At 48.3% G+C, this 25,907-nt stretch overlaps 1 protein-coding gene across 2 annotated transcripts; it reads right to left on the bottom strand.

Moving 5' to 3' along the window:
- Positions 1–13,810: 13,810 nt before the first annotated feature.
- Gja4 (gap junction protein alpha 4) lies at positions 13,811–16,307 on the bottom strand. 2 transcript variants are annotated; one of them, XM_041652431.1, is made up of 2 exons: positions 16,229–16,307; positions 13,811–15,349 (listed from the first exon to the last, which is right to left on the bottom strand). In XM_041652431.1, the coding sequence occupies exon 2, from the start codon at positions 15,330–15,332 to the stop codon at positions 14,331–14,333; it is 1,002 nt and encodes a 333-aa protein (XP_041508365.1). In that variant the 5' UTR covers positions 15,333–15,349; positions 16,229–16,307; the 3' UTR covers positions 13,811–14,330. The 2 variants fall into 2 exon arrangements, with proteins under 2 accessions (XP_041508365.1, XP_041508366.1); XM_041652432.1 differs by lacking the exon at positions 16,229–16,307 and adding an exon at positions 16,026–16,207.
- Positions 16,308–25,907: the final 9,600 nt, after the last annotated feature.

The following is a 25,907-nucleotide window of genomic DNA, read 5'->3' as shown; positions in this document are numbered from 1 at the left end:
GGCCCCCTGGGACCGTGAGCTATTAGCCTCACATCAAAGGGTGCTCCGGACACAGGCTGACTTCAAACTCACTATATAGCTGAGGATGACCTTTACCTTCTGTTCTTTTGCCTCCATCTCCTGAGTGCTGGGGCACGAAGGTCATTATACCATGCTGGGGGTTGGACCTCAGTCCTCTTGCCTGCACAGCGACCACTCTACCAACTAAAGTCCATCCCTGACTAGTGGCTGATTTTGGTTTTGTTTCATGAGTCTAGAGCATCCTTTGGAGTAAGGCTAACAGCTTGGGGCCATGTGATGCTCTCATGGGGAATTCATCTAAGCCCCCGGTATGATTAGGATTCCCATTCTGGACGGTGAGGATGTGAACTATGTCTGACCCCTTGGGGTTCCAGAATTTCTTCAGTTTATATCTTCCTAGTGAGTTTTACCAGTTATTCATGGAGTTTCGTCCCCTACTTGTAATAATCATTATTTAGCTACATGATCCCAGGTAGCCTTACAATGGTATCTTAGTTACTTTTCTATTGGTGATAAGACACAATGGCCAAGGCAACTGATGGTTCCAGAGGGTTGGAGTCTGTGATCATCATGATGGAGAGCATGGCAGCAGAAGGCACGGCACTGAAGCAGTAGCTGAGAGCGTATATCCTAGCTCACAACCATGAGGCATGGAGAGAGAGAGAGAGAGAGCGAGAACTGGGAATGTCATAGGCTTTGGACATAGCCCACTCCCAGTGACAACTCCACACCTCCTAATCCTTCCCAAAAAGTTACAGCAACTAGGGACCAAGTACCAAAACATATGAGCATAGTGGGAGCCATCCCCATTTAGCCACCACTGTCTCTGGAGCTGTGCACATGCGTGCATGCATTTGTATGTGTGTGCAACTCCATCTTCTGTGCCATGAAATCTAGCCATTTCTTCCTTCCTCCCTCCCTCCCTCCCTCCCTCCCTCCCTCCCTTCCTTCCTTCCTTTCTCTCTTTTTTTAAAAAATTTTTTCTGGGGCTGGAGAGATGGCTCAGTGGTTAAGAGCATTGCCTGCCCTTCCAAAGGTCCTGAGTTCAATTCCCAGCAACCACATGGTGGCTCACAACCATCTGTAATGAGGTCTGGCGCCCTCTTCTGGCCTGTAGGCATACAGACAGAACATTGTATACTAAATAAATAAATATTAAAAAAAATTTTTTTCTGTCATAAAATTTTTTTAGTTTTTTTTTTAATGTCATGTGTACAGGTGTTTTGCCTGCATGTGTATCTGTGCACCCTATGTGTGCCTGGTGCCTACAAAGGTCAACATAGGGCACTGGGTCTCCTGGAACTGGGGTTACAGTCAGTTGTGATCTGCCACGTGGGTGCTAAATTTAGCCTGGGACCTCTGGAAGAGCAGTCAGTGCTCTTAACCACTGAGCCATGCTCTGCAGACTGGGACTATTTCCATATGGCAAGATGGTGGGAGCAGGTCAAGGACCAGGCCTCTCATTGCCCACTGTCCAGTGTCTGAAAGGAGACACTTTATAGATCTTATCTGGAGAGACGTTTTCACGGTCGTTCATTGTTGTGAGTTAGAGCACAAGTCTCCATCAGTTTTATATTCGATTTAGTTCTCTCTGTAAAAAGAATGATTCTTTTTTTTCTTAACAGTATACTTTTCCTCTTTTGGGGGGTGGTAGGGGTGGTTCTGGGGTTTGAACCCAGGGCCTCGGATTTCTAGGTCGGTGCTCTACCACTGAACTGTATCCCCAGCCCCGTTTTCACTCCTTTGTAGTTATTCTCCTAACCATGTTTGTTCATGGCTATGGCTTTTCTCGCAACAGTGTGACACCCTGCCCCACCCCCTAAACAACCAGTGGCCTAGAAGAGGAACCAGCTGTTCTTTGGGTCTGAGGATTGACTGGAGCAGCTGCTAACACCGTGTCTGTGAGCATGGCTCTGTCTCCCTGAAGGGCTGCAGTCAGTGTAGCAGCTCTGCTTCTGGAGGAGTCTGCAGGATTGCAGGGGCACAAATGGACAAACTGAGGCACCTGAGGTGGCTCCTCCTCTTTTTTTTTTTTTTTGAGACAGTGTCTTGATATACAGCCTCATGACATTACCATGTCAGCCTCCTCAGAGCTGGGATTACAGGTGAGTGTTACATGCTCACCAGGAGCAGCAGTTCTCAACCTGTGGGTCTCAGACCCCCACAGAGACTGAAAATCGGATTCCTAACAGTAGCAAAAATACAGTTACAAAGTAGCAATGGATTAATTTTATGGCTGGGGGGTCATCACAACATGAAGAACTGTAATAAAGGGTCTAAGCATTAGGAAGGGTGAGAACCACTGCCCTTGAGGCTTCTTGCGGCTTAGTCTAGGTGTGATTCTTGGTCACTCTCTCCCCATGTCATTGGCCTTGGTGTTCCTGCATCAGAATTCAAGAGTGTAACAGGCCAGGTGTGGTGGCACACTACTTTAATCCCAACACTCTGATCAGGGGCAGAGGGAATTTGAGGAAAACCTGGGCTACATGGGGAGTTCTGAGATATCCAGGGTTACACAGTGAGACCCTCTCTCTCTCTCTCTCTCTCTCTCTCTCTCTCTCTCTCTCACACACACACACACACACACACACACACACACACACACACACACAAAGAGCATGACAGAACAGTTAAGCAGATGCGCAGAGAGTGGTGTACACAGTTGGTACCCTAGTCCTTTGGAGGTGGAGGCAGAAGGATCAGGAAATCTAGGCCATCCCCCACATTATAGAGTTCCCCCCAGGAAGTCTTGGCTACACGAGACCTTGTCGAGAAACAACAACTAAAAGGGAAAAGCAAAAATGCCCTTTGCACATTCCAGTTTGCTCTCCTGTTTCCTTCTTGTGGCTTATGTGTTCAGATACGGCAGTGCTTTTTACTTATTTTGTCTTATTTATTCTTAGCTTCTACCTCCCAAGGGCTGGGATTGCAGGCGTGCACCACCATACCTGGTTTTCTGGGGCTGAGGAGGGGACCCAGGGTTTCACAAAAGCTCCATCAGCCCTGAGCCATTTCCTCAGCCTGAGTCCCCTCTTTAGTGTTGTGCTTTCTTTTACGCTCAGCTACGCCTTTGAAAAGTTGTTTGCAGATGTATGCCCCACAGTTCTAGTAGAAGGGGGATTTTGGACCTGGTGTGGTGTCATTTGCCTTCTATCCCTGCCCACGGAAGGCAGTGGGAGGTACTGTCTGGCTATCTCTATGAATTCAAGGTCAGCTTAGTCTACACTGGTTTACTAACAGAAGGAGGATTTGGGGATTCTCGCACCAGCTTCTGTTCTGCTCCTTTTTTTTTTCTTCTGGATCTCTTTTTCCTTCCTCAGTACTCCTTATATATCAGTCTTCATTTCATCCGATAACCCTGTTTTTGTCTTCTATGAAATGTTCTTTTCGGGGCTGGAGAGATGGCTATGGCTGCTCCCGTCCTGCTGTGTTCCTGGAGTCTGTAGTCCCTGCACAGCCACTATCATATTCCTGACCTCTTTTTTCCCACTCTGTGCCTTTGCACTTCCCAGATAGTCTACGTAGTAGGGCTGATTGGTCGAACGGGTGTCATGGTCACACCTAGTTGCTAGGTTCCTGGAAAAAGGTATCATCCTTGGTTTTTGTCGTAGGGGGTCTGCTCTGCCTCCGACTTTATTTTAGGACCGCCTCTCCAACAGGAAGGGGCTCAGATGTCTTAGTGACATCTTCCAACCCAGAGATAATTCTCTTGTATGGGATGGCTCCTTGTCTGTCACCCCTTCCTGCCTCTACCTATCCTATTTTTCTTTCGGTGTCCCTGGTCTGTGCTTCCTGCCATGCTTTGAAGTTCTAGTCCGTACTGGTTGGAGATGGAATAGCTCTCTCGACCTTTCCTTCTCTATGTTCTGCAACTCCAGGCCTACAGGCTTCGTTCTTTTGCAGGGATTTCCCCTGGGCTCTGTCAGAAGCTCTGACCCAGTTCACCTAAATTCCACTCACTTTAATGGACCCAGGTTCTTGGTCCAGAAAATGTTGCTTTTGTAGGGATTGATTTTAGGCATTTGAGATTCGTGGTGGGGTCTTCAGGGAATTCCTGGAGTGGAGAACAAGGCCTAAGCACCTACGACACCAGGATTGGTGTCCCGTTTGCAGACTTCTTTCAAAGACTTTCAGCTGCTGAGAAACCAGAGTTGCCTGCAGTTTTTGAGGCTTGTGGCACAGTAAATAGTGATGAATCTGTAGAATGGAAAAAAAAAAGCTTTGTTTACAATGCTTACTGGTGTGTGTGGTGGGGAACAAACCTAGGTCTTGCACTGCTAGGCAAGAGCTCTATCACTAAGCTCTGTCTCTTACCCCACAGAATGTTTTTTTTAAAAAAAAGCATTTGATTTCATTTTTAAATTATGTGTGTATACATGTACATGTGCAATATGAGTGCAGTGTGCTTATGTGTGTATGTGCACATGCATATGAGTGCAGTGTATTAATGTGTGTATGTGTTTGTACATGTGCACATGCATGTTAGTGCACTGTGTGTATGTGCACATGCTCACATGCACATGAGTGGAGTGTGCTAATGTGTGCATGTGTGTGTATGTGCACATGCATATGCGTGCAGTGTGTGTGTGTGTACATGTGTGCATACATAAGAGTGAGGTGCCCAAAGAGGTCAGGAGGGGTTCAGATCCTATGGAACTAAAGTTAAAACTACAAAAAGTTGTGAGCTCTCCAATGTGCATGCTAGTAACAAAACTTGGGTTCTCTCTTATCCACTGAGTTATCCTTCTAGCTCCTGAATGCTTCTAAAAAACATACATGTTAAACCAGGAGTGATAACAATACCTATCACCCCAGCACTTTTGAGGTAGAGGCAGTAGGATCAGAATCTGTTCAAGGTCATCCTTGGCTACCTTGCAAGCTTCAAGTTAGCCTGGGCTACGCTAGATGATATCTCAGCAAACACCTCATAATACTGAAATCTAACTGTATGTGTAGCACCATTGGGAAACGGTAGCAGATGTTCTACTGAGGCTGCAGCTGCGCTGGTGATAGAGTTCTCAGTCTTGAGAATTTGCCCTCTCTATTCTAGGCAGGTCCTGCTATCTCTCTGTCCTTCTGGGGCCTTTGAGCTTTTCAGTATTATTGGTTTAGTGCTCTGCTCTTGGCAGAGATCAGCCACCATGGACTGAAGCTGCCCTTTGCACGGTTAGAGCCTGGCTTTTGTCCCTCTGATCCAGTGTGGTTCCTGGGCAGCCCCACCGGGGAAGCTTTATGAGGCCTGCACTGGGCTTGGCTTCCTGACTGTGGCCCTCACTCCCCGGCCTGGGATTCATCCTCTGGCCTCTGGAGAGTTCTTGTTTCTGATTTTAGAGATTTCTTGGGTCATGGCCAAGCTGGACTGATGGGGTTTCTGGAGCTCAGCACATCCAGGTCCTCACAACCTCGGCTCTCTACCAGCGTTTGCTCATCTGCTTCCCATTGTGTGAGGTGAGGCAGAGCAGAGGACGAGGTGTTTACTCTTTTTGTTTTGCTTTGCTTTGTTTTTGTTTTTTTTTGTTTGTTTGTTTTTCAAGACAGGGTTTCTCTGTGTGGCCCTGGCTGTCCTGGAACTCACTCTGTAGACTAGGCTGACCTTAAACTCAGAACTTAAACCTGACCTTAGACCTGCTTCTTCTGCCTCCCAAGTTCTGGGATTAAAGGCATGCACCACTACCGACCAGTGTTTTATTATTTTATTTCCATGTCCCTAATTTTTGGGCTCAAACCCAGGGCCTTGCACATGTTAGGTAGGTTCTCTGCCAGTAAAGCTACATTACCAGCTCCTATAGTCTTTTTGAAATAGGTATTTCCCCCTCAATAAAGACCTCCCTTTCTCTGTGAGTTCGAGGCCAGCCTGGTCTACAACAGTTAGTTCCAGGACAGACTCCAAAGCTACAAAGAAACCCTGCCTTGGGAAAAAAAAAAAAAACCTACCTCAATGTGATGCTACATACCTATAATTCCAGTGCTTACAAGGCTGAGACAAGAGGATTGTGAGTTCAAGATCATATGAAATTCTGTCTCAAAAGACGAAACCAGGGCTGGAGATGGAGACCAACTTGTGAAGTGCCTGCACAGCAGCTGCGAAGCCTTGGGTTCCATTTTCAATACCACATAAACTAGGCATGGTGGTTCACACCTAATCCTAGCACTCAGGAGGCATAGGCAGGATCAGAAATTCAAGGTTGTCCTGGATGAATTGGAGACCAGTCTGATGTACACGAAACCCTGTCTTTTTTTTTTTTCCTTTAGGTTTTCTCTGTGTAGCCTTGGCTGTCCTGGAACTCGCTCTGTAGACCAGGCTGGCCTTGAACTCAGAGATCCACTTGCCTCTGCCTCCTGAGTGCTGGGATTGAAGGAGTGCACTGCTACCACCTGGCTAAGACAAGGTCGTTCTAAGTAGCCTGAGCTGGTCTTGAAGTTACTATCCTCCTCCCTCAGCCTCTTGAGCTGTTGGTATGACAGTCCTGCACTGCCAGGCCCCAGTAAATCACATTAAATTTAATGAAGGTATATTTCACAACATTTTCTCTTTTTTCCAGAAAATTTGTATTAATATTAAATGAAATCTTTGCTTAATCCAAGATCACAACAAATCAATGTGCCTCACATTTTATTGTAGGCATATGATCCATTTTGAGGGTGTTTGTTGGGGGAGGGCATGTGATATTTGATTTTCATCTTTCGAGGAGCCACATGAGGGTCTCACGTAGCTCAGGCTGGTTTCAAATTCAGTATGTAGCTGAAGATGATCTTGAACTTTTGATCCTCCTGCTTCTGCCTCTTGAGTGCTGGGGTGACAGGCCTGTACCAGTAGGGTTGGTTTTGATGTGGATCGAGCCCTGGGTTTCATGCATGTTAGGAAGGCACTCTGCTGACCTAGTGGACTCCTGGGCCTTGGTCATTTTTACACTATTACTCCTAAGGTGTGTATGCTCCTGTCGCCTGCCCTTTCCCGTGCCATTCTCGCTTCCTAGATGAATTCCTTCCTTCCAAGTGCTGGGATTAAAGGGGATGTGCCTCACAGCCTGGTTGAGAGCCTGTCAGACACACACACACACACACACACACACACACACACACGCACACACCTTCCTGCCCCTTCCTCTGAGTAGAGCATGAGAGGATTAACCCTCAAAGACCTCTACCATACAGGCTAGGAGCTCAGCACCATCCCCACCAGGGATGCCACGCAAGTGAATGAAGCTCCTTGGATTCTCCAGGTGCAGGGCAAACCTGACTGAGCAAAGGTCACTTTAGCTCTTAGCGCATGCTCTGACTGGCAGGGTCTCCATTCAAGAGGACAGCTCTTGTCAGTGTGACCTGTGAGCCAAGGTGATGATGCCGAATTGCTGCAGGTGTCCTCACTCAGATTTCAGATTGCGCCAGCCCATACGGAGCGCAGGTTACTTGTGAAAGCCTCAGGGATTTCAGCTGGGAACCAGGGAGGTCCTGGCTGCGGAACCTCCCCCACGGGGCACACACAGAAGCCAGGGAACAGCTTTATTTACGGCTTTTAATTGAACCTGAACAAAACAAGGATATATGGTGTGATGAGATAAGGCTGCCTAGGCTCTGATGCCAATCGCATCTTATTTGTTCTGGAGATTCAAATGACTCAGATGAAGCCTGGGGTTTATTAGATGCATCACCGCCTTACACCAGTGAAGAGAACGAGTGGCGAATACAGTGGTAGATCCGCGAGGCAGAGCTCTAGTTTATGTATAAAAATATAGATTACAGGTGCAGCAGAGGGTAAAGGTGCTTGCCGCCACGTCTGATGTCCTTAGTTCTAGCCTTGCAAGCCACACGGTGGAAGGAGAGAATGACTCTCATTAAGTCACCCTTTGACACCCTGGTGTCTGGCAGGACTGCCTCCCCCTACTCATAAATGTGCATGTGTGTGCACACACAAATAAGTAAATGTAGCAAAAATCTTATGCGCACGCGCGCGCACACACACACACACAGACACACACACCACACACACACACACACACACACACACACAGTACTGTAGACACCACACGTCAGTGCAGAAAGTTACCCAGTAATTACTTCCGAGACTCTGAGTTATTTAGGGGCAAACGTAGCGTTTCACCTAATATTACACACAGATAGATGTCAGGTGTATTGCTAAGTCATAAAATTATTGGAAAAAAAACTAGTAAATCTGGCTGGCTACACACGAATTAAATCTTGAGACAAAATAGCACAGTGAGAAAGATTTTATACTGAATATACCAGAAGAAAGCACCACAGACTGGCTGGGTGTGGGGGCACATGCCTACTTCCCAGCACTGGGGAGGCTGGGGCAAGAGAATTGGTTTAGATTCAGTACCTCCGCTCTCCATGGTCATGGCACTCAGATGCATGCGTACAGACGCACGGTTACACAGTCTGGACTGCGGTGTGGACCCTTTCTCAAAAAACTCAAAATCAAAACCCGAACCAAGCAACCGTAAGGTAGATGTTTGTAAACAAACTTTTTTTTTTTAAATTCTGGATGCTTTTAAGTTCAAGATCAAGACACCAGAAAATTCTGAGACTAGTGAGGACTCCGTCCTCTCAACTAGTGCTTCTTCATGGAAGCAATGAAGGATCCCAGCTTCAGAATTCTTCAAATTGATTTATTTTATATATCTGGGTGTTTTGTCTGCATGGATGTCTGTGCATCGTGTGCATAGGCACACACATATAGTTTTTTGAAAGCACATGGCAGAACATTTCAAAAACAACCTCGGGGGCTGGAAAGATGGCTCAGCGGTTGAGAGAGCACACTGCTCTTGCAGAAGATCCAAGTCCAATGTGCTCAGCCATGTTCATAGCAGCTTTGTTTGTCATAGCCAGAACCTGGAAACAACCTAAATGCCCCTCTACCGAAGCATGGATAAGGAAAACGTGGTTCATTTACAAAACAGAGTACTACACAGCAGAAAAAAAAATGACATCTTGAAATTTGCGGGCAAATAGATGGATCTAGAAAACATCATATTGAGCGAGGTAACCCAGACCCAGAAGGACAAATATCATATATACTCACTCATAAGTGGCTTTTAGACATAAAGCAAAGAAAAACCAGCTTACAATTCACAACCCTAGAGAACCTAGACAACAAAGAGGACCCTAAGAGAGACATACATGGATCTAATTTACGTGGGAAGTAGAGAAAGACAAGATCTCCTGAGTAAATTGGGAATATGGGGATCATGGGAGAGGGTAGAAGGGGAGGGGAGAAGAGGGGAGGGGTGTGGGGAAAATATATTGCTCAATAAAAACAATTAAAATAAGTCGTTACATATTATATATATATATCTCCAAACCCAGGCCATGGCAGATTGCACACAACTGCTTATAACTCCAGCTCCAAGGGATCTGGCCCCGCTGATCTCTACCGCGCTTGTACTCATACAGGCACATGGACACACACAGATACATATGCATTCACAAAATTAAAAATAATATAAAAAAACTATCCGGGAGATGGTGGTGCACACCTTTCATCCCAGCACTTGGGAGGCAGAGGCAGGCAGATCTCTATGAGTTTGAGGCCAGCCTGTTCTACAGAGTGAGTTTCAGGCTAGCTAATGGCTACATAGTGAAAGTTTCAATATACATATTTAAAATTACACACACACACACACACACACACACACACACACACGCACACACCATCACTGCCAACCTTGATATAGGTATAGCATGCCTATCATATTAGAACTGGGAAGGGGGGTAGTGGTAAGAAGATCGGGAGTTTGAAGTCACCCTCAACAAAATAGTAAGCTGCCTCCTGTCTAGGTTACATGACAGATTAAAAATAAAACAAAACACCCACCCAAACTCAAAACACAATTCTGAACAAGAAATCTATCAACCTTGCTGATTCTTCAGGGCACAAGCCCTGAATGCCCTCCCCAGCTCCTCTCAGACCCTCAGTTCCCCACCTCTCAGCAGGCTTCTGCACCCTCCAGGCTGGGTTAGCTCTTCTACCTTTAGCCTTGTTCCTCAACCAATGTTCTGTGATCAAAAGAGCACGGCTGGTGACGTCTCCCCATTGGGCACATTATTATCTCACATCCTCACAGCCACGGTGCTTCTCCCAGCTTTATCCCCTTTAGAGAACGAATGTCCAGTTTTCCTTAGTGTGGGGGAGGAGCAGCCACTCTGGATCCATAGAGAAGGGGATCCCTGGCTCCCTTGGTTTGCTCTCCTTTGGGACAGCACCATGTCCACCCACTTGGAGGTCACTGTTGTCACTTCCCGTAATTATCGTGTGTCCGTATTTCTGGATCATCCACAATGACTTACTTTCATTACCAGAAAGAAAGCCCCTAAATTTCTTTCAGTTTACAGCTTCATAGCTTCTGGCCCTTCCCTCCCCTGCACTTCTTGGAACATCTTTCTTTCACAGAAATAGGGACTGGGAAAGCGTGTCTGCAGCATCACGGTCACAGTGTCGTTTAGCACAGAAGGGGGTGAGTTGGGAGCATCGGGAGGTCCAATTCTGGGGTCCTGCTTAAGGGGCTACTGATAGAGCCCACGACCTAAGCTGTTCTTCCAAAGGCATTTCAGGATAAGAGGGGAAATGGATAAAAGACAGAACACAGGCCTAGGGCTACACTGTTATTCTGATTTTATCTGAACATAAGCAGAAAGAATATGAAAAGGAATGGCTTTAAATATATATTTTATTTGTTTATTTATTTATTTGTATGTGTGGGGGTACCTGTGGAGCCCAGAGGGAGGGGTCAGATCTCCTGGAATCGAAGTTGTGAGCTTCCTGATGTGGATGCTAGGAACTGAACCTGACTGGTCTTGAACTCACCATGCTGCCTGATGTTGGTGTTGGGAGCTGAACCTGGCTGGTCTGGAACTTGCTTTGTAGACAAGGCTGGTCTAGAACTCTCAGACATCTGCCTGCCTCTGCCAGGAGAGTGCAGATTAACCGTGTTGTTCTACCGTGTCCAGCCATATCTTTTGTTTTTTAAGTTAACATACAAATTCGTGGGTTTCACTGTGGAAGTCTTACACGTTTCTTATGCTTAGTTTTAATTCAGTGGTGGATCACCATGGGCGATCCAGGTCAGCCTGGATCACGGAAACCAAACCAAACAACAAAAATCAAAGACAAACAAGAAGAATCACGGATCAGCAACCCGGTGTCCAGTCAGCCAGCACGAATAAATCAGGAAGCGGTTTTGATATCACCCAGCTTGACACGGCTCCCTGCTTTGTTTATGTGGACTTGGTATAACCCTGCCCTTCTCTGGCTACCCAGGAAGGCAGTGGCGAATCCAAATGCCTGGAACCCATCCTTTTATAAAATAACCTTGAGTCTGTTCTGATTCACAAAAAAAATAACACATCACTCATCAGCTTCAGACCAAGGGCTGTGACACATCCCTTGTGTCTAATTGTCTCATTTCTCACCTGACCCAGCCATTTTCACAGGGGAGAAACTGAGGCCCAGAGAATGGACAGAACCATGGTGAGCATGAGAGATGGGTGGCAGATGCCAAGTCTCCTACCCCTGGGTGGTGCTGTTTCTGGGACTCAGAACTACTTAGGTCTTGGTGGACTCTGGGGGTGGGAAGAAGGAATAAAAAAAAAACCCCAAATGATGTAAAGTTACTGTCCAGCCGTGCCCCCCAGGAGACCCCTGAGTTTTGCATATGCCAGTACATTCTACCTGGCCTTCTGGACCCTTGTTTGGAAATGAGGGGATCAACAGGGTATTGGTGCCAGTCAAATTGTGTCCTCCTTCAAAGGCTCTCAAAATGTAAACTTATTTGGGAATAGGGTCTTTCCTAGAAATAATCAAATTGAAATGACGTCTTTGGATCAAATCCAATATGAACACGTGAGCACACACACACAGGGGGAGGAAGAGAGACGTAAGGAGAGGGAGAATGGCCTGCGAGATGGGGGTGATGCTTCTAGAATCCTAAAAAAATGCAGAAAGATGTTCTGAAAACTACCAGGATTCAGGAGAAAGGTGTGAAGGGATCTCTCGCACAGAGCCTTGGAAGCTTCTGGCTTGGACTTCCAGGTCAGGCTGTGAGAGGATACATTTGTATCATCTCTTGGCCACCCTTTCCCAGTATTTTGTTACCGTGGTTACAGTGGCTTTGACAATGCTAGGCAGGTGGGATGGAGCCTTCCACACTCTTCACTGCAAAGTCTTCTTGCGCACCACCGCCCCTCCCCACACCACAAGCTTGTGTACCGCCCCTCCCCACACCACAGGATCCCATGCCACTGCTCCATCCTCACCCCGGGCTCCTTTGCCCTTGGGTTTGTGTAGCTGCCAGTTTAGGCCCCAATGCCGGTTTCTCTGAGGCCCAACCGCACCCCAGGCCCCCACCAACTTCAGAGAAAGTGAGCTCACGGTTTGTTAAACCTCTGCCATGACTTTTCCCAGCTGAGTCAGGTGGAGGATACAGAAACAGGCTTCCGGGACTTAGACAAGGGTGGCTCTGAGAGCCTACAGCCTTTCACCTCTCAACTGAGAAGGGTCTCGGCCTCCTGGCTCATGCCTGCTTCTTTGTGCCCAGTTTAGCTCCATCTCTTACTTCACTGTCAGATCTGGGCCTCTGGAGAGAAGGGGGGGGGGGGTACAAGTGTCTCCATGTCAACGTTTAGAGACTCAGTGGTCTAGACCCTGAGAGGTAGTGGCCATTGCTGGTGAAGTCAGGGAGGCCTTCCTGGAGGAGGACGGATGGTATGTTCCTGGCCTCGCTGGAAAGGGTGATATGGAATGAATTTTGTTGCTTGACTCTGCCAAGCCAGGCAGCCACCTACGTTCGCTTATTTTATTTCACGTGCTTTGAGAGGAAGCTGAGGCTGGCCCCCAAGCTCACTACATGGCCAAAGATGGCCTTGAACTTCTGGTCCTCCTGCCTTCACCTCCCAAGTGATGAGTGAGAGGATAGACATGCAACACCATGCTGAATTTATGTGACGTTGGTGACCCGACCCAGGGTGCTGTTCACGCCAGGCAGGAACTCTATCGACTGAGCCCCATCCTCAGCCTGGTTATGTTGTTTTAAAGGTGAGAAAAATGGTGACTTAGACTTAACCGATTCCAGGCTGCATGGCTGGCACCGGTGGGAGCAATAAACTTAGAAGCCAGGTGTGAAAGCCCTTATTCTTCCTGTACCTTGCTGTGACCTTCTCAGGTCTCTAGACACTGAGAGGCTTCAGGGAGTGGCAGAGGAGGAAGGGGACCTTCTGCACTGCCACTGGCTAGTCTCCCCGGTGAGGTACATGGACAGGAGCTTGGTTTGCTCCTCCTCATAGGCACACTAGAAAGGGTTTGAAAAACACACAAGTTACCCTTAGCCCTCCTTTTAGAAGTCCTCAGGTGCCCACAGTGAGGAGGGAAGGACATCTAGGGTCAATTTGATTTAGAATACGAAGGTCCTGGTGACAGGCATGCTCGGGTGCGTTGCAGGGGACAGTAGACTGAGGTACCAGACAGGCATGGATTAGGATGGGAAAAGACACTGTTTGGCCACCAGTTAATGGGCTGATGAACAGACCCCTGGATAGAATACGGGAGTGGGTGAAAAGAAGCCAGGACCCAGGGTGTTTCAAAAGGCAGGGTGGTGAGGGCTCCGTGTTGAGAGGAAGGATTTGAGTTGTGCTGACCGGAGCTGGGCTGTAGAGATGAAAGACAGGTGATAGAAGACTAGAAAAAAAAAAAAAGGAAGTCTGGGCAGAGTAACTGCCTTCCTCCCCCTGCCCCAGGCACCCAGGACAGCATCAGTACACACCTGATGGATGATCGAGTCCTGTTTATTTTAGAAGCATAAACATTGGGATGGGGAGCGACAGAAACAAGACACCAACCAGTTCCCCCGGAAAGGGCCAGATCCAGTGCAGGCCGTGTCTGTCCAGGTGATGAAGCTGAGCCAGCAGCCTGCATCAGCTTTTCTCCAGGAGGACAGGGAGTGATGAAGACTCAGTGTGTGGTCTAAGAGGCCCAATGAGTCCAATTGGCTCTGGGTCCCTCTGGATTAGGTGAAAAGGGTCAGAGGTCCCATAGCACCCTTAGCCAGGAGCATCCCCACCTGTATGACCACATCAGGGCAGAATCACATTCTGGAAAGAAAGCCGCAGTGTCCCTTGGTTCATCACGAAGGCTCCAAGTAGTCCAGAACCACCCGTAATCAGGTCCTCTGCCCAGCAAGTGTCCACCTCTGTGGCCTGGTTGTTTCCAAAGTGCCTTTGAGGAGGGGCTGCCTGAGAGGCATCTAAGGTAGACACCCTTCTCAGGACCTTTCTTGAGTGACACGAGCCCCAGTTCCCTACACATACTGCTTCTTAGATGCAGAACTGCTGGGACGACTAGGGGGCTTCCGGCCACCCTGAGGGGCTGGATTTTCGAAGGGGGGAGGCCTGGAGGAGGTCAGCTGCTCCTCCGTGGTCAAGTTGGCCCAGTTTTGCTCAGTGGATGAGAGCCCATTGTAGGTGGGACATGGTGGGGATGAGGGTTCCTTGCCCATGGGGAGGTAGAAGAACACCTGTTCTGGGTAAGGGTCTGAAGCAGCGCCCTGGGCCGGGGATGTGTCGTGGTCCTTCCGTGCCTTTATCTCCCGGCTGACACACCTACACAGCAGGTGCACCAGCTCCAGCAGGTTGAGCACCAGGGAGATGACTCCCACCACGAGCATGAAGATGATGAAGATAGTCTTCTCTGTGGGTCGAGAGACATAGCAGTCCACGAGGTGGGGGCAGGGCGCGCGCTGGCACACATACACGGGCTCCATGGTCCAGCCGTAGAGGCGCCACTGGCCGTAGAGGAAGCCTGCCTCCAGCACGCTTTTGCACAGCACGCTGATCACATAGGTGCCCATGAGCGCCCCACGGATCCGAAGACGACCGTCCTCTGCTACTGAGATCTTGGCCATCTGGTGCTCTATGGCAGCCAGGGCCCGCTCTACATGTGGGTCCTTGGAGGGCAGTGCCCGGAGCTCTCCCTCTTTCTGCCGCAATCGCTCTTCCCGCCGAGACAGGTAAATGACATGGCCCAGGTAGATGAGGGTGGGCGTGCTGACGAAGAGGAACTGCAGCACCCAGTAGCGGATGTGGGAGATGGGGAAAGCCTGGTCATAGCAGACGTTCGTGCAGCCGGGCTGGGCTGTGTTACACTCAAAATCGGACTGCTCGTCGCCCCACACTGACTCGCCGGCCAGGCCCAGGATGAGGATGCGGAAGATGAAGAGCACGGTCAGCCAGATCTTGCCCACCACAGTCGAGTGCTCCTGGACCTGATCTAGCAGCTTCTCCAGGAAGCCCCAGTCACCCATGTTTCCAGAGCCTCTCTCTGTGGGAAGACAGGGGTCAGACAGCCATCAGCTGGGCAGCATAGCGCCTTTCTCAGCTCCTCCTAGATATAAGCCCACAGGAGGCCTGCCAGTGCTAGGGGGTCCCTGTCTAATCGTACATTTGCGCCTTCTTTCACAGGCCAGTGCCCAAGGATGACCACATCCCAAAGAGGTCTGGATTAACTAGAGGTTCCTATGGAAACAGACCAGTGGAGGAACTTGTCCAAGGTCATACAGCTGTGCCCTGCCCTTCCTCCCTTTCGCTCAAGGCTGGTTACACCAAGACAGTCGCCTCTTCAGGTTCCCACCTGTTCCCATCTTCCTCCCGCACCTCATTTAAAATGAGAGGGCCTCGTTTTTTAATCTTTGCATGGGGCTGGGGGTGAGGGGCTTAGAAGCCCAGGGCATTTGATCCACCTGCCAACAAAAAGACCATCTGCGACTTTAGTGAACACACCTGGTCCAAGCCTCTGCCTCCATCCCATTTCCCTCCAAGGCTGGTGTGGTCATTCTAGACCCTTAAAAGAAATGACCATAGCAGAGTGGAGGTCCCAAGGTTTCCCAGAGCATTTTAGGCTGGGTGTGAAAATGGGTTAGTGTGTGTGTGTGTGTGTGTGTGTGTTGTGTGCATGTGTGTGCTTTTCCTAGAAGTAAAGCAGTTACTACCAGACTTACATTCAAATCTTGCTTCTTTCTCTCATTAGCTGGGAATCTCTCCGTTAAGGGTTCACTGAACGAAGAGGGAAGGGCGCTGAGCATGGAGCCTGGCAGGCTAGGTGAGCGCCACTGGGGGCTCCAATCGTGCCCGGTGCCCTGGGACAAGCAAGCCTCAGCCCCCAGCGGTGGAGTGATCAGTATTCCCGGCTCCCCAAACTCACCGCCTGCTTGCGGGGTTGGCCCAGGTGGAGCGGACGACAGTGGCCGAAGCTGCGCCTGCGGGAATCCTGCAGGACCGCGCCTCCCACTGGACGCCTTAAATAGAGCGCAGCTGCGGGTTTAGGGCAGGAAACGCCAGCGGGAGGGCTTTGGGGAACAGGGGCGGGGACTGGGTGGGACAGACTCCCAGGACCCGCCCAGATTGTGCTTCTTATGTTGCGGGAGAAGGAAACCTTGTTTCTTCGCGCTGACCCTCCAGACTGCCATCTCCCAGGGTTCAGTCCCAGTCCTTTGTAGGCCGCGGGTTCTTAGCGAGAGCCGGTAGATCTGACACCTGGTCCAGAGGCTGTGAGGAGTGGGTGGGGTAAGAAGACGAGGCTCATCAATGTGACAGGCTTCTTAGACACTGAACCCACACTGGAGAGGGGTGAGACTTCCCCCCTTCCTAGAATCCGGTGGATCTAGGGGTCTCGACTTTGGCAATCTTCGGTAGAGTTATACCATCAGAAGTCACCTAGGAACTCTGTAGGGTCCTTTAAGACGGGGTGGATAGAAGCTCCTGTCGTTTACCTGGATCCCAGCTGATGACTCCAAAAGGGAGAGGGAGAGGCCTTCTAAGGGAATTTGGAGGCAAGCAGAGGCCTGCCATTCACTCTGGCAGCACTGTGAGTGACGGGCAGGCGAGGGACTAAGGATGGGACCCACCTCGCAGCTGGGAAAGCTACAATAAACTAGCCAGGCCTGGCTTCCTGCTCTACCTCCTACTAGGTGCAGCCGTGGAGCAGGTAAGCCACCGGGTAAATAAAAGTGTGTAAATGTGGGGCATCACAGGATAAGCCAGACAACACAGAATAGCACCACTGGCCCATCCTGGAGCGACCAGGTCTGGTGCTGGTGCTAAAGCCCAGAAGAGTTCAGAGACTCCGACGTGACCCTTGTCAGAGTAGAGAGGTAACTTCTGTTGCCTCCTCCGCCCTTAGGCATGTCTCCATTCTTCCTCGACAGAATAAGGATAGAAATATGCCTGCTATGGAAGGCGGATGGGAAATTCAGTCAAAGCCTGTAGTGCGCCATCGGTTCAGAAGGTCTGACGGAGTACCTGAAACCTCTGTGCTGGAAGCACTGAACTTGGGACGCTAACATAGGCAGAGCGAGAGTTCCAGACCAACCTGGAATACATAGTGGGAACCTGTCTAAACAAACCAACCAACACACCAACAACAAACCAACCAACCAACTAATAACAAAGGCAATACCCGGCATAGTGGCACAGGCTGGTAATCCTAGCTACTTGAGAGGCTGAGGCAGTGGGATTATAATTTCAGGGCTATGGTGCTGTAGCTCAATTGGTAGAGTGCACACCCAGTACTTACAAAGCCCTAGCGTGTAGATCAGGTGTGGCGAAACATGCCTGTAACCTCTCAGGAGGTGAAGGCTGGAGGGTCAGGAGTTCAAGGCCATCCTCTTCTCCAAAGTGAATTTGAAGCCAGTTTAGGATACAAGAGACTGACAGAGAGAGAGAGAGAGAGAGAGAGAGAGAGAGAGAGAGAGAGCAGCTTGAGCAGTTTAGAAAGACCATTGTCTCTAAAAGTTGAAAGAAATCTGTCGGCGTAGTTCAGTAGTAGAGCGCTGCCCGGCTTGTGCGAGGGCCTAAAGTTTCAGTCTCTCTAACTGTAAGTATGACCAACCTACCAAACAAACAAAACCATCACAAAACCTGCCAGAGAGGATCTGTGTTGTTCCAGGAAAGCCAAGGGAGGTCAGAGCGGAGGACTGGCAGGGTCTAGGTTGGCTAAGGGAAAAGGAAGGTGGCAGGTGGGTTTGCAGCCCAGAGCTGGTGGGAGTCCCAGTTCCCAAACAGGATTCTACCCTTGTGCTCCCAGGGCCTCCTGGGATGGAGCAGCCAGTGGGTGGGCTCAGACTGCAGACAAGCGGGGACCTGCCTGAGGATCAGACTGAGCTGGCTTTTCCTTCCGGGCCTCTAGGACCTTTCCCTTCCTCTCCCTCAGGGCTAGACTAGGCCAGGCCGAACCCAGCCTCCTGGGATTCCCAAGGGGACAACAGCGCCCACTTAGTTCTGACCCTTGAGGGCCTGGGAACTGGGCCTGGCCTGCTCTTACCACGCCCCTAAGACAACTTCTGCTCCTGTAGCTGCTCTGCTGAGTTGCCTTTGGGGTTGGGCCCAGCTCTTTTGAAGGTTTTGCTCCCATCCTGTTCCCTGGGAAATGGGGGGCAGGGAGCTAGCTGAGGAGCATGGGGGTGATGCCAAAGTTGCCTTACCCACCTCCAACCCGTTCCTTATGAACTCCAGGATGAGCTTTCATGGAGGAAGAAGCAAGGACCAACCAAGTCAGCCATTCTGAGGGAAATGTCCTTAGATCCTCACTCTCCCCCCCTCCCTTTCCATTGTCCTGGCCCTGTTCAGGCTGCTACCAACTCAGTGACCCGGGAATGGTCTCCTAGCCTTCAGGCCCTTGCTCCACTCAGACTCCACATTTTCATAGGACTTTGGCTATAAAGTTGCCCTGTTTCAAACCCTGCTACGGCCCTTCCTGCCTTCAGGGCAAGGTCTGCACTTTTCACTTTCCAGGCCTTGGCCACTGCCTGTGCCCTTAGCGCTCTGTGATTCTGTCGTCAGCCTGTCCAGTTATTCTAGCTAAATGGTTTTCTGTGCTCTTGCCTTTGTCCATGGCATCGTGTCTCCCTGGAGCACCCTTCCATGCAAATCCCTCCAGTGTCTCGGGTCTTCGCTGAGATGCCATCCTCCCCAGAAGTCTTGCCGGCCTCCGCTGGGGTAGGTGTCCCTCTGCCCTGAAATTCATTGTTTAAAGTTCTTTAGTTGTAGTTAATATATATGATATATAAATTTTTATGACATATGATTTAAATACACACACACACACATATGACTCGATGGTACAGACCAGTAGTCCCAGCACTCATGAGGAGAGTTGTCATTCATAGGCTAGCCTAGACTATACGAGCTCTTGTCTCCATCAAAACACAGCTCTTATTTCAAAGAGAATAAGAGATGGTTTGTTTATCCTGGAGCCAAATATGAGCGACCATGGCCTGGGAACACACATTTAAGTTACCCCAAATATCATGTTCCAGCAAGGCAACAGTTTCATGAAGTTTTTATAGTAATGGAACAAAGTGTTTTAAGAAAACATTGGTAGAAGCACCAGGCAGCGGAACCTTGGCAAAGCAGGGAATTCTGTATTATAGGCCCCAGATGCAATCAGAATGCTCTTAGCCTTTGGGTTGGTGGAAGCCAGGAGTCTGTATATTCCAATGATATTGCCTAATTGTCACAGGGTGTTAGGCCAAATGCAGAGGTGGGCAATACATGACTTTGGGGGGGGGGGGAAGGGCTAAAGATAACCTAAGATAATTTGACTTGAGACCTCTAACATTTCAGCTCCCCACAATCACAATTCTAGACAGTTAGCCTGGTAGGACATCTTTACCAAAGATGCAGTGTGTGTATTTGTGTGTATGTGTGTGTGTAAGAGGGCCTCGTTGTACAGACACACACACATGTTCACACACACACACACATACGCATGCACACGCACGAACACACCCATCTATCACCATAAAACCTGCCATTTCAACCGAGTTAGCTTCAACATGTATCAAATATATTCAGGTTGCTATGCAACAGATCTCCGGAACTTTTTGTTTTGCCACGTGAAGTGGTACCCATTGAAGGCCTTCCTTTTTCTTTCCTCCCCCTTCCCTGTTACACTAGGAGTTTCTTAAGGGTAGGTCGCCAGCATAAAGCAGGGCGGCAGGTCTGTAGATGTATTTACCAATTCAGTATATGCACACTGAGCGCCTTGTGGTGCTGTAACACTGTCCAGACACCGAGCTACCGGAGGACACAAGAGATCCCTAGCCTCCTGAATTTTACTTTCTAGCCGTGGGAAGATGGAAAAGACAATAAGATAAAGATGAGTTAGTGGTTCATGCTGAGGGGCAGATACACCAGGGAGACAGAGCACAGAGCATCCAGCTTTAAGTTCCAGTAGAAGAGAAATTTTTGACAGCTGCCATTAAGGCAGAGCCTTGACTGAAGACGTAGGTCCTGTGGCTGACTAGGCGGTCCAGGTAGAGAGAGCCTGGTGTAAAGTCCCTGAGGCAGGGGTGTGCCTGCGGTTTCCTCCCTGAGGTGCAGTGAGGCAGTCTGTGGCTGGGGCAGGTGGTGGAGAGAGTTGAGGTGGAGGAGAGGTAAGTTGTGGGTGGGGCAGATACACAGGCCCTGTCAGAGATGACTTCTCTGAGTCATCTAAGTTTGGGGCAGAGCAATGCTGTGGCCTCACTTTGGCTTTGCAGCATTTCCCCCACCACAGGCTGTGTTGGGAATAAACTGTGGGGGTGACACCTGCAGACTGTGTAGATGGTCAGTTGGCAGCAATTTCACAGGTCTGCTTCTGCTGTCCCATTGGTGACATCATCCTAGGGTGATTCCCAGCAGTGATGGGGTCTTGGTTCCGTTGAGCTCCCTCTCTCCCCATCTGTGGACGCGACTCCCCAATGCTCCTATGTTTCCAGTTCTTCTTCAGTCGGCCTCCTGGGATCAAGAGCAGGAGACAAGGGGTGTCTTAACTAGGTGGGGCTGCAGGAGACAAGGGGTGTCATCTTAACTATCTGGGGTTGCTGTAAGCAGAAGACCAGAGCCTCAGTGGCTCAAACCAAACTGTTCCTTCCATAAAGGTCTGGAAGCTAGAAGGGGAAATGGGGTGCCATGTGGCACGACTAGATTCTTGGTAAAGGACAGCCGACTTACATATTCACATAACACAAAGATCCCCTCCCTCTTCCTCTCCTGCACTCTCAACAGTCTCCCGTGGCTGTGCTGGTCTCACACTCTGTGTAGCTGAGGATGACCTTGAACTTCTGATCCTTTACTACTGAATAGTAGGATTACGGGGGAGTGTCGCCGTACTCAGTTTTGTGGGGGGCTGGAGGTGGAGCCCAGGACTTCATGCATGTTAGGTAAACTCTCAATCAAGTGAACTATACCTCCAACTCATCCCACACCTTTTCGTTTCGTTTGTTTTTTTGAGAGAGTCTCACAACATGGACCAGACTGTCCTCAAACTGATAATCCTCCTGCCTCAGCCCCACAAGTGCTGGGTGTGTAGGTGGGTGCCACCACAGCCTGGCTCCTGTCTCTTTTTATAAGGATGTTAATCCCTCTTGACAGGGCTCTACCCTCATGACCCAAACATCTCCAAAGGCCCACTACCTAAAACTATCATACCTGGGGTATGAATTCAGTACATGAAATTGGGGGGGTGGGGGTGGGGAAGATACCACAAATTCAGTCCACACACAACACAGGGGTTTGTTCTAGAAGGAATGAAGGTAAGAAGCCCTCTTGCTCACCTGGGGCTGTGGGCTGTGCTGACAGTGGATTGGGTTTTGGAGCCGGCTTGGACTATTAAACGCTGGAATGAAGGAGGAGGCCTGATGGGGAGAGGTACCCTCCAAGGGGATATGAGTGCCACCTGGTGGCAAGAGTGATTGTTACTGGGGATTTACACAAGCTCCAAGTAGATCAGTGTGCAGAATGGCTCAGAGCCTCTCTGTCAAAGGCTCGATGTCCAGGACTGGGCAAGAATTCAGTAGGCATCTCATCTATTTCATGCCTGGAAACACTACGATTGATTAGCCAGTACCAAAAGTCATGCCTCTGTAAAAAATAATCCCTTTACCTTTGTCTTTGCTACCCATTGTGAGAACTCTGATCACATTGCCTTTGGCGATGCGGTGCTGCCGCCTGGGTCCCAGGGAAACTCGTTGTATTTAATTTATCCAATTGAGCAGCGGTGTCTCTAACCCTAAGGTCTGGCACAAGGGAAAGGGTGACAACAACAATTCCTTCAACTGGGCTGATGCCCTCTCACCATTTTGCATCTCACAGGATTAGTGATGGGCGTGTCTTCTGGGTCTTTCCATCGTGGAGGACTAGGTTTAGCACAGCCTACCCACTCTAGCATTGTGGTTTCCCTGAGCCTTAAAAATCCCGCCATCAACACCAAGCCACGGGATCCCAGGAATCTCCAACTCCTTTTCAGTAGGCCGTCTTTTGACGGAAGTTTTATCTGACCATTCAAGCAAACTTTTGACACTTCTTAAAAACTGTGCAAGTTCCCATTAAACCTAGACTCGCCACACAGAGGCTCCATATCAATAAGCTCAGCCTGATCCAGTTTTATGTTCTTTCCACCATTATCCCACACCCTTAAAATCCATCACACATATCCTCCAGACTTCTGCTTGAATGAATTAGTAAACTCATTGAGCTCTTTAGTAGTGAAGTGCACTTCCTCAAAGACTATGCTTCCAATCTCCCCTCTAGGAGCCTGCTTAAGCTTTAGTCTGGTTATAGGTCTAGAGGCCCTTGGTGGGCTCTGAGGGACATCAGTATTGTCTTGCCTGGCATCTCCTTCAGAGAAAGTCACTGCTGGTTTAGCAGACAATGAAGGATTAATTTCCTCAGTCAAGGGCAGAAAAGGCAGTATTTCCGGGGGTGGTAGTGGGAGTACGTCTGCTCAGGGCGGAGAGAACTCTTCCTCAGGTGAGAAAATCCCTTGAGATCTAAGGGTTCGAAGTTCTCAGCTTCAATAGTATCCTCCCACACATCTCCACTCCAAGTTACAGGGTCCCATTCTGTACCAACCAGTGTCCCTACTTTAGCACCCTCAGAGGCTGGGACTTGACTTTTCTTTGTGATTCAGTCGATAACTCAGAATGAAGGCTTTGGCTTGATTTTCTAAAACTTGAGCTCGGGGGCTTCCAGGGCGCACTTAGAAAGATTTAGACATTTATTCACATCTGGAGCTGGTCAATATTCCCTGAGTTTATTTTTCTTTGTATTTTGAGATGCTAGAAGTTGGTTAATTGTATCATGGAGCCTTTTTTTTTTTTTAAATCAGTGATAGTTTCATGTTTTAATATCAATCCTTTCTTTTTTATTTATATATATCTTTTTTGATATTTATTGAGCTCTACATTTTTCTCTTCTCCCCTCCCTGCCTTTCCCCTCCCCTCCTCAGCCTCCACCCCCCCCAAGGTCCCCATGTTCCCAATTTACTCAGGAGATCTTGTCTTTTTCTACTTTCTGCTTCCCATGTAGATTGGATCTATGTAAGTCTCTCTTAGTGTACACATTGTTGTCTAAATTCTCTGGGATTGTGGTTTGTAGGCTGGCTTTCTTTGCTTTATGTTTAAAAACCACCTATGAGTGAGTACATGTGATAATTGTCTTTCTGAATCTGGGTTGCCTCACTCAAAATAATGTTTTCTAGCTCCATCCATTTTCCTGCAAAATTCAAGATGTCGTTATTTTTTTCTGCTGTGTAGTACTCCATTGTGTAAATGTACCACATTTTCCTTATCCATTCTTCAGTCGAGGGGGCATTTAGGTTGTTTCCAGGTTCTGGCTATGACAAACAAAGCTGCTATGAACATAGTTGAGCACATGTCCTTGTGGCACGATTGAGCATCCTTTGGATATATACCCAAAAGTGGTATTACTGGGTCTTGAGGAAGGTTGTTTCCTAATTTTCTGAGAAATCGCTACACTGATACCCAAAGGGGTTGTACCAGCTTGCATTCCCACCAGCAATGCAGAAGTGTTCCCTTTTCCCCACAACCTCTCCAGCAGAAGTTGTCATCAGTGTTTTTGATCTTGGTCATTCTTACAGGTGTAAGATGGAATCTCAGAGTTGTTTTGATTTGCATTTCTCTGATGACTAAGGATGTTGAACATTTCCTTAAGTGTCTTTCAGCCATTTTAGATTCCTCTGTTGAGAGTTCTCTGTTTAGGTTTTTATTGGATTATGTGATCTTTTGGTGTCCAATTTCTTGAGTTCTTTGTGTATTTTGGAGGTCAGACCTCTATATGTGGGGTTAGTGAAGATATTTTCCTATACTGTAGGCTGTCGTTTTGTCTTGTTGACTATGTCCTTTGCTTTACAGAAGCTTTTCAGTTTCAGGAGGTCCTATTTATTACTTGTTTCTCTCAGTGTCTGTGCTGCTGGGGTTATATTTAGGGAGTAGTTCCCTGTGCCAATGCGTTCAAGTGTACTTTCCACTTTCTCTTCTATAAGATTCAGTGTGGCTGACTTTATGTTGATGTCTTTGATCCATTTGGACTTGAGTTTTGTGCATGGTGATAGATATGGGTCTATTTTCATTCTTCTACATGTTAATATCCAGCTATGCCAGCACCACTTGTTAAATATGCTTTCTTTTTTCCATTTGATATTTTTTGGCTTCTTCATCCAATATCAGGTGTTCGAAGATGTGTGGATTGATATCCGGGTCTTCTATTCGTTTCCATTGGTCCTCCTGTCTGTTTTTATGTCAATACCAGGCTGTTTTCAGTACTGTAGCTCTGTAGTAGAGTTTGAAGTCAGGGATTGTGATGCCTCCAGAAGTTCTTTTATTGTACAGGATTGTTTTGGCTATCCTGGGTTTTTGCTTTTCCATATGAAGTTGAGTACCGTTCTTTCGAGGTCTTTGAAGAATTTTGCTGGGATTTTGATGGGCATTGTGCTGAGTCTGTGGAGCCCATTATTTTCCTTTGTCAATTAATCCAGAGACGGTAGGAGCAACCAACATCAACACCATTTTCCTCGTACTTTTGCAAACTGCCAGAAGTTTTATATAACGCCTCACAGTTGGTGAGTCAGGAGAACCAAATGCATTTGCCTCCTTAAGTTTGTAACATAGTTTATACTGTGACTTTCTGGTACTCTCTGAGATCCCAGGAAAGGCTTCAGGAACTGTTAGCTGTAGGTGTTAACAAATTGGAATAACTTTATTTATTTATAAAGTTATTCCAATTTATTAACAATTTGTTATTCCAATTTGTTTACAAAAAGTTAACAAATTGGAAAGTTATTCCAGCAACTTGAAGAAAAATTTATCCCTCTAATTCTATTGCTCTAGAACCATTTCTGGTACCAACATCTGGATTAGTCAGGGTTCTCTAGAGGAACAGAATTTACAGAACGAATCTATCTACGTATAGAAAGGGGATTCATTAGAACGGCTCACAGGCTGTGGTCCCGCTAACCCACCAATGGCCATCTGCCAGCAGAAAATCTAATGATCCAGTCCACAAGGCTGGACATCTCAGTAGGTCTTTAGTGTGCATTAAAATCCTGACGAATTTGGCTCTATGCCAGCACGATCCAGAGGAGGCAGGCAAAGGATATCCCCCCCCCCCCCGGGTGGACTTGGCTTCCATCCTGGAGAAATGTGAGCAGGGCCAAGATCTCAGTCTACCGAGCCCTCCCTCAGGTCCCCCCTGGAAGAATTGATGTTTTCTAATTGCAGTGACTTCTGTGCCAGCCTTTGCTAGACATCTGACACCACCCAGGAAGATGCTGGAGGGGTTAGGAAGGAGGCTCAGTTGGGAGAGTGCTTGTCTAGTATCTTAGCCACTGTTCTATTGCTGTGACAAAGCGCCATGACCTAGGCGATTTATAAAAGAAAGCATTTAGTTGGGGGCTTGCTTACAGTTTCGGGGGGTTAGTCCATTATCATCATGGTGGGAAACATGGTGGGGGGCAGACAGGCATGACATGAGTTGGACCCCCAGTGACATACTTACTCCAACAAGATCACACCTTCTAATTCTTCCCAAACAGTTCACCAACT

The sequence above is a fragment of the Microtus oregoni genome, unplaced genomic scaffold (genome assembly GCF_018167655.1).
Source record: "Microtus oregoni isolate MIOR12 unplaced genomic scaffold, Mior012 000005F_ref0000423, whole genome shotgun sequence".
Taxonomy (NCBI): Eukaryota; Metazoa; Chordata; class Mammalia; order Rodentia; family Cricetidae; genus Microtus; species Microtus oregoni.
Note: the sequence above shows the minus strand (reverse complement) of the source record. Positions and strands in the feature narration are given on the sequence as shown.

Bases quoted from the DNA above. Each gene is read 5' to 3' on its own strand.
- Gja4 (XM_041652431.1), bottom strand. From the start codon at position 15,332: ATGGGTGACTGGGGCTTCCTGGAGAAGCTGCTAGATCAGGTCCAGGAG.